This window comes from Corvus brachyrhynchos, unplaced genomic scaffold (genome assembly GCF_000691975.1).
Source record: "Corvus brachyrhynchos isolate BGI_N302 unplaced genomic scaffold, ASM69197v1 scaffold114, whole genome shotgun sequence".
Taxonomy (NCBI): domain Eukaryota; kingdom Metazoa; phylum Chordata; class Aves; order Passeriformes; family Corvidae; genus Corvus; species Corvus brachyrhynchos.
In genome coordinates this window covers 8,024,629-8,032,571 of record NW_008238337.1, presented here as the reverse complement: position 1 = coordinate 8,032,571, position 7,943 = coordinate 8,024,629, and the positions used below count along the sequence as shown (strand labels likewise).

At 52.5% G+C, this 7,943-nt stretch overlaps 1 protein-coding gene across 4 annotated transcripts in view; it reads left to right on the top strand.

The window, feature by feature from the left end:
* The window catches only part of SEPT5 (septin 5), an 18,872-nt gene that overhangs the window by 6,784 nt on the left and 4,145 nt on the right, over nt 1–7,943 (top strand). For 3 of the 4 annotated variants that reach the window (XM_017734959.1, XM_017734961.1, XM_008634102.2), the window contains exons 2-7: nt 4,477–4,573; nt 5,034–5,120; nt 5,661–5,784; nt 5,889–6,023; nt 6,891–7,008; nt 7,343–7,444. In XM_017734959.1, coding sequence (XP_017590448.1) covers nt 4,477–4,573; nt 5,034–5,120; nt 5,661–5,784; nt 5,889–6,023; nt 6,891–7,008; nt 7,343–7,444 — 663 coding nt within the window. Of the gene's footprint in view, nt 1–6; nt 106–4,476; nt 4,574–5,033; nt 5,121–5,660; nt 5,785–5,888; nt 6,024–6,890; nt 7,009–7,342; nt 7,445–7,943 lie in introns of those variants that run through there. The other variant, XM_017734958.1, reaches the window with a different exon arrangement.

Sequence of the window (7,943 nt, the reverse complement as noted above, 5' to 3'; positions counted from 1 at the left end):
GCGAGCCGGGGAGCAGCGGGGACAGGAGGGGGGAGGATGGTGCCCGAGAAGACGCGCGCAGCACAAGATGAGACCTCTGAGGAGCAGAGGAGCGGAAAGACGCCGGTAAGGGAGGGACGGCGGGCACAGAAAGGAGGGGAGCAGCCCCCGCGGGCGCAGGGCCGAGAGGCGCGCTGGGCAGCCGCGAGATGCGCGACGCTTTTGTGCGGTTATGCGATGCAGTGATTCCCTGGCTGAATGGCGTGTGCGGGCTTGGGGGGGCTCAGGGCAGGAGTCAGCGCTATGTGTGCCCACACGCAGTCCGATTTGTGTTAATTAACAATGTGTTAATGCTGTGCTTTGCTGGCCGGGTTCCTTCTCTTCAGCAAATGCTGGTGGGCGAGTGGTTTTGCCGATACTCCTGTGCTCAGCCCCAGGCCCGAGGAGCAGATGTCCGTGGCAGAAGCCTCGGGCGCTGTTTGTGTTATGAATTTATGCAGCTTTCTGCAATGAAAGGAAGCAAAGGGTCTGCCTCTCCTCCAGGGCTGGGCTGTGCTGGTTCGTGCAGACGCGGATGTGGCGGCCGGCCGTGCCTGGCCGCAGGGGAAAGGCTGGAGGAAGGGCTGCCTGGGAGGGAGCTGGGTGGCTTGTGCTGAATGCTGTGACACCGAGAGGGCCCCTTCCCCCTGAAGAAGCAGATGCGCCAGGGTCTAGCACAGCTCCATCATTTCTGGGGTTTGCTCCAGACCTCGATAGGGACTATTCTTCAAATTTACTTTGGTCTTATGATGTTTAATTTTAGCCCTTTTGAATATACCCAGTAAGGCCCCTTTTATCCCCAGGATGAATGATGAAGTCACGTGAGATCTGGGCTGGTTTAAACAGCACATCCACCAGAGATGTGAGGAGAGAATTGGGAAGGACAGCAGTGATGGAGGCTGTACTCTGTCTTGGAGGTGCAGACAGCCCTGTGAATGCCTCAATACCAGGACAGCTTCTCCTCTGTGCAACAGATCCTGAATGTTTCTACGCCCCCAGCAGGAACAGGGCTTGAGCCCACCCAGGGCTTTGTTGCTTGGCTTGAACTCCCAGGGAGAACACTGGCTGCCAGGGAGCCCTGGCTGCCTCAGCTGGGTATTAGGGGATGTGAGGATGTGACATGTTGCTGTAATGTCTGGTGAACCAGCAAGCATGTGCCAAAGGAGAGTACGGGTGTGTTTTGCTTGGCCTGGGGTGCTTTGGTTTGTGACAGGGTCCCAAAGACTGGCCACAGCTCTTGGTGGCCTCAGTGGTGGTGTGTAGGGCACGTTCCCAGGCACGTGGTAGCGGGATGCCAGTGGGAACAAAGGCAGCAGCATGGAGCAGGCGGTGGGAGAGGGGCTTCTTGTGCCAGAGTGCCGCTGGCTTGGCTGGCTGAGGCCCTTTCCTGACAGCTGGAGCTGGCAAGGGAAGCGCAGTGCAGGAACCAGCTGTCCCAGCTTTTGTCAGCTTGATGGGACCTGGCTTGTGAGGGTCAAGAGCGTGGGGAGGGGGCTGTGATACATTTAGGAACTCCTTCTATTCAAGCCTCTCATTTAATTAATGGATTTTAGCTTTTCATAACCCAGAAAGCCGCCTGTCTCTGTCAATAGCCCTCCCAGGCCTCTCCACTCCGTGCACAGTTGCTCTCCAGATAGTACCTGGAGGTGGTGAGTGGTATAGAGCTTTGAGCAAGGCACACACCAGGCTCAGGAGGCTACTTGGGCCCCTTAAGGGCCATGTTGATGTTGCCATGCTGGCAAAGGTGGTGGTACGTGCCTGTCATAGTGCCCAAATATGGCTGGGATAGGGGCACACGCTGACGGTCTCAAAGCAAATGTGAAGAACCATGAATCAAGGCTGGTGCAGAGACCACGCTGCCGTTCCTGAGAGAGGGCTCTTATAAGAAGGGGATCCCTCCTCACAAGTGCCACTTGCATCTCTTGCCTTCACCCTTGACAGGGCTCTGCAGTGTGTCCATGGCTGGTCAGAGGGAGACACGGCTGGGGACAGGGTTTTTCCCCTCACAGGTCTGGCTGCCTCCCATAGCGAGGGAAGCTCTTCTGTTGGTATTGCACTCAGCACTGACCTTCCTTTCTGCGAGGGAAATGACTGCATGAGTCATGGGTAAAGGGCAGTGTCCTGCACCAGCTGGGATTTGCTCATTTTGGATATCGTGATTCCATGGAGCTGTGGGGAGGCAACCAGAGGTACAGCAAATCCACGCTCTCTTGGTTGGACTGAGCAGAAATGAGAGATCAGGTTCAGCCAGTTACACCTGGCAGAAGTAAGTGGAGTTGCACCAGAGCACAGCTCCCCAGTGTCTCCACTGTCAGCCCTTAGTCATCTAGGTTAAAAACCAAACAAAACAAGAGAAACACACCCCACGCCTCAGCTATGGTTTCATTAGCACATTACTAGTACTATTTCACACATCAAGTCACTGGAGAGAGCAGGTGATCCTTCTCTTTCCAAAGTCTGGTAAAGATCAGGGCAGGAGAAGCACAAAAGCGAAGTATGCTGTATGTTTTGTGGTGCTTGCTGGGAAACACTGGACATTTTACTGTGAGATGTTGGCTGTGTCCACTTTGGCTGTGCTCATGGATGTGTTTTACCAGGAAGTGAAGCAGCTGGGAGACAGCTCTGGTACTGAGGGACAGAGGCTGGAAGCAGTCTTTTCTTCCTTGTTTTTGTGACCTTGCCATTATCACGTTTCTCACTCTGCTTCGCACACCTCATTGCCCTTTACTGAGCCCTTGGGGTGGCAGTTTGTGGTGTCCCCCAGGCAGGCATTGCTTTGCTGCCACTTATCACCCGGGGGTCTCACTGCTGCTCGCTGCACTGCTGCCTAGAATGTCACTGCCTTTTAGATCAGTCATTCCAGTTGCCAGTGGAGCACTTTGGGCACTCTCTAATTCTTCCCATTTCTCTAATTTCATTTTCTCTGTCTCTTCCTGCCTTTCTGGACTGTGGGGTGGTGAAACAACATTGCTTCAGCTATGGGAGGTGAGGGAGATCAGAACCGACAGTCACTCAGGGCTAAAATGACCAAGTTTCAGACCCAAACCAAACCTCAGTGGCTGGAAGGTAGTGACAGTGCTAAAGAACAGAATTCTTGGGCCACAATGGCTGTCAGCCACATCTCTTCCATCTCAGCGGGCAGCTCCAGAGCAGCCATAAATTGGGAGGAGGAGACTCTCTGTCTTCCCTGCTCAATGTCCCCACTGGAACTTCACAGTCTGACTGAGGATGCCCAGGGATTCTCACACAGGTGGACTAGTAACTGTAGAGACTTGCTTGGGAGCAACCTTGCCCACCTGCAGTGTGGAAATAGGTGCAAGTCAGCACTGCCCTAAGCTCGACACCCTGGATCATACTTTGTATTTCTTTGAGTGTGCGGCTCAGGAATGGAGATAGTTAAACTTATGAACAGACATGTTCCCTACTGTGCCTGGAGAATGGATGAGGAGAGTCGTGTGCTTGAAGACATCCATGGAATAGGAGCTAGGGCCAATTTTGAGGAACTCCTGGCTCCGTGGATATGTCTGTGGTGTGAATCCCAGTGGTATGATTATATCCAGCCATGTTGAAAAGCAAACTCTATCATGTCTCTAGCTCAGGCATTTGTTGCTTGTACAGAGCATGTGCCATGCTTGTGGGATGCCTGTGGATTTTGTGCTGTCAGAGAATGCTCGATGACAAGAGGCTGTGTCTGGGGAGGTGGTTGGGTGGTAGGTAACACTCCAGTAATACTAAATGTAATACCCTCACCAAAATCATCTTAGTTCTATTATCAGTATTTCCACATCCTTCCACTTCCCATGCTCCTTGAACTTTGGTCTCTTCAGAAATAACACAAGAGATTACTCAGGATTTCCTCTTATTCAGCCAGGAGTGTCTGTGACACAGCAAGAAATAATCCCCTCTCAGGTCAAGCAGAAGCTGAGCCACTGTACCTTTCTCTAGACATGGCTCAGGACAGTGCAAGCCCCAGGGTGCTAATTACAGAGCTCTCCATCATGTAGCACACGTGCCTCTGGAGGGAGGGGTGTGGAAATGACCTGGGGAGAGGTGGCATTTGGTGACCCTGTTGTGAAGGGAGCCTGTGACTGTGCAGAAGAAGCAAAGAGTTAAGAAGGTTGTCTGTCAGCAGCAGCCCTGGATGTGCTTTCTGGTGGAATTGGTGGGCTGTGCCTTTTCCCTTGTGCTCTCTGTGCTGGGAAGCTGCTGGGAGAGCAGCCAAGCAGGGCTGTTGCTGGGAGATGTCCCTTTGTGCACACCTGTGGGAAGGGCCAAGTCCCTGAGCCCAGAGGAGGTGTATGCCTCGCCCTGCACTGCTGCTAGGGCAGGGACCGGCCTCTCCTCCAGTGCTTGGCTCTGCTCCAGGGGCTTTTTGAGTCCAACTCCCTGTCACTGTGTGAGGCTCAAGCAGAAGGGGTGGCACACCCTGACCTGCTGCCATCCACCTCTGCCCTGCAGGACCATGAGAAGCAGTACGTGGGCTTTGCCACTCTGCCGAACCAGGTCCACCGGAAATCTGTGAAGAAGGGTTTCGACTTCACCCTGATGGTTGCAGGTGAGGCTGCCTGTGAATGAAGGTGTCTGGGCCACATGGTGGATATGTGGAGGGAACCAGCTCTCCTCACTTCCCTCAGGTGCTTCCATAGCGCCTGGATCCTCTCCTCACTCTGTTCTGGTCCTTGTGTCAGGCCTTGCTTTGCTCTCCAGCCTGTGGCAGTTCTCCCAGGAGGAATGGGCCCCTCCTTACCCCTTGTAACCCTCTCGAGCAAGCTTTACCTTCAACAGTGATTTTTTTTGAGCCGGGAGATTGCATTTGTACAAGGATTGAGACATCTTGCAGCAAAAATCTTTCCACTGCTGGAAAAATGCAGTGCCAATAAACAGCTCCTGACAGCTCATCTCTCTCGCTTCCTCTGGCTCAGGATTCAAAGCCTTGTTCAGAGTTTCATTTGTAAGTCAATTAGTGGGTCATGTTGCTTGCTTTTTCCTCCTCCCCTTTGTGCTCTGTCAATTAGGAGAGTCGGGTCTGGGCAAATCCACGCTGGTGAATAGCCTGTTCCTGACAGACCTCTACAAAGACAGAAAGCTCCTCAATGCAGAGGGTAAGTTGGGGGCAAAGCGGGGTGAATGGGACTGTCCTAAGGACTAGTACTTTGGTTCCTTGCTTCAGCAGCAGCTACGAGCTTGGCTGGAACCCAGCCCTCTTGTTTGTGTCTCTGCTCTCCTTTGTGTCTGCAAAGGCACTAGTATTGAACAAAAAGGGTTTGGGTGTGGGTCTCTTCTGCCCTTTGAAGGGAAGATGAGGCTGCAGAGCAGCACTAGCCCTTTGGGATGGGATATTGAGATTTGTCTTTTGTTCTTGGATGCTGGAGTGTGATAGGAATTCCCCTTCCCCAGTGACCAGACAAAATGTTCAGAATAGCTGGGCTACTGGCACTTCAGTGATTTGTATATCTTCTTGGAGTCTGTCTGCTGGCCTTCTGCAGCACCACCCCCTTGAAGCTCCTTAGAGCATGATCTGGGGTTTTTTAAACCTGTGCTACTCCCTGTGTCAGTGATAAGGGGGAGCTGGCTGGTCATGGGTGCAGTGGAGATCCCCCAGCATTACTGCCTGGCTTTAATTCATGTGCTCCTGTTCAAAGAGAGGATCAACCAGACAGTGGAGATCATCAAGCACACAGTGGACATTGAGGAGAAAGGTGTCAAGCTGAAGCTGACCATAGTGGACACACCAGGCTTTGGAGATGCTGTTAACAACACTGAATGGTGAGCAGGGCACTGCTGCCTTCCTTTTTGTCCTTGACTTCACAGTCATTAGGAGACAGGAGACACTACTGATGATTTTGTTTTGGTTGAATTGCCCTTCGCAGCTGGAAGCCCATCACTGACTACATTGACCAGCAGTTTGAACAGTATTTCCGTGATGAGAGTGGCCTAAACCGGAAGAACATCCAGGACAACAGAGTGCATTGCTGCCTCTACTTCATCTCTCCCTTTGGGCACGGGTGAGAGCCCACACTCCAGGCCTGGGGCGTGACTCAGTCCAGAGGGAAGACCCTTGTGCCCCAGGATTGCCCTGTAGCAGCTTGTACACTGCCAGGGCTGTTGGCACAGGAGAGGAGCTGTCTGGATGTTCTCCCTCTGCTAAGCATCACAGCACCCCCTTCCCATCACTGGCAGGACAGACTGCCTGTGAACAGGCAGAGCAGATCTCCCTCAGGCCTTACAGCCTGATTTGAAAATCAGGAGAAATAATGTCACTCAGACTTGTATGTTCCTATCTAGCTAAGCCAGACTGATGTGTAGGAAAGGGAGTTTTAAGCTGCCTTCAGTCCCTGCCCCTTGCTGGCTCATGTGTCAGCCTAGCCTGGAGCAGCTGAAGGGGCTGTGTTGGCTGGAGGGAGAGCAGATCTCCCTCAGGCCTTACAGCCTGATTTGAAAATCAGGAGAAATAATGTCACTCAGACTTGTATGTTCCTATCTAGCTAAGCCAGACTGATGTGTAGGAAAGGGAGTTTTAAGCTGCCTTCAGTCCCTGCCCCTTGCTGGCTCATGTGTCAGCCTAGCCTGGAGCAGCTGAAGGGGCTGTGTTGGCTGCCAGGACAGCTGGAGGGACACCCCAGGCTGTGGCCTGGGCAGTATTTGGCCTGCAAGGGAGCAAATACCCAGCTTGTGTCTGAATGAGACACTCAGCAGCTAAAATTGGGCACAGCTTTCCTGAGGGTATGGCCCTAGCTGAGGGCTGTCCCAGTGCTGCTGCAGGCTCTTGTGACAGTGTTGTCCTTTTCCCTTTGTGCTGGATGGGTGAGAGAGGCTGGAGGGAGAGCTGCCCAGTGTGTCTTTGCTAACAGTGTCCCTCATCCCTGCTGCAGGCTGAGGCCTGTGGATGTTGAGTTCATGAAGGCTCTGCACGAGAAGGTCAACATTGTGCCCCTGATTGCCAAAGCCGACTGCCTGATCCCCTCCGAGATCCGGAAGCTAAAAGAGAGGGTGAGATGCTCTTTCTCTACAGAGTTATACCTGATGTAGTGGCAGGGATGGGCTGAGGAGAGAGAGGAGATAGATATATATGTATTTATGTGTCTGTGCAGTGTGTTTGTGTGTGTATATATATATATATATATATATATATTCTGCACATACAGTTGCAGCCGTGCTCTGCTGTGAGAAGGGAAGTCGGCAGAGAGGCTGACTCTAGAAGAAACATCGAATCCTTTTGCCATCTGTAGACTATAGCAAACCATGGTAGCACAAACAGAATAAACCCAGTATTTCTGTATTGTTCAGTTTTACATCCTTTTGGTTTTGTCTTGCATGGACACAGATCCGGGAAGAGATCGACAAATTTGGCATTAAAGTGTACCAGTTTCCTGAGTGTGACTCTGATGAAGACGAGGAGTTTAAGCAGCAAGACAGAGAGCTGAAGGTAAGGAATCTGCTCAGCAGGATCTGTGATGTCAGGCTCATGGGTATGTGGGTCAGTCCAGAACGACCCAGAGCTGCCCTGCTTGTGCTGAAGGCCTGTGCTACTGCTACCCAGGGAACAGCCTTGGCTCATGTGGTAGATGGCCTGGAGAAGGTGCTGATGTCCTTGCTGGTGCCATGAAGTCAAGTGTGGCATGAACACATGGCCCTTCTGCTCTCCCTCCAGGCAGTGTCAGTCTTTCCTCGATCTGCCCCAGCTTGTGTGTTTAAGATGAAAGCTGGGTCGGACAGCAGTTCTGAGCACCTGTTTCTGAGTGATGCCATCAGCAAGGAGGAGAGATTTGTGAGTGATTAGGCACCACTGTGACACATTAGTTGCATTGGGGGACACAACATGATTGTACAGGCATATCTGGAGGCCTAGCAGCCCAGTCCTGACTGCCTCCCACGCCTGTGTATGCATGCAGTACAGCCTTGTTTCTCCTGTCAGAGGGGGGCAT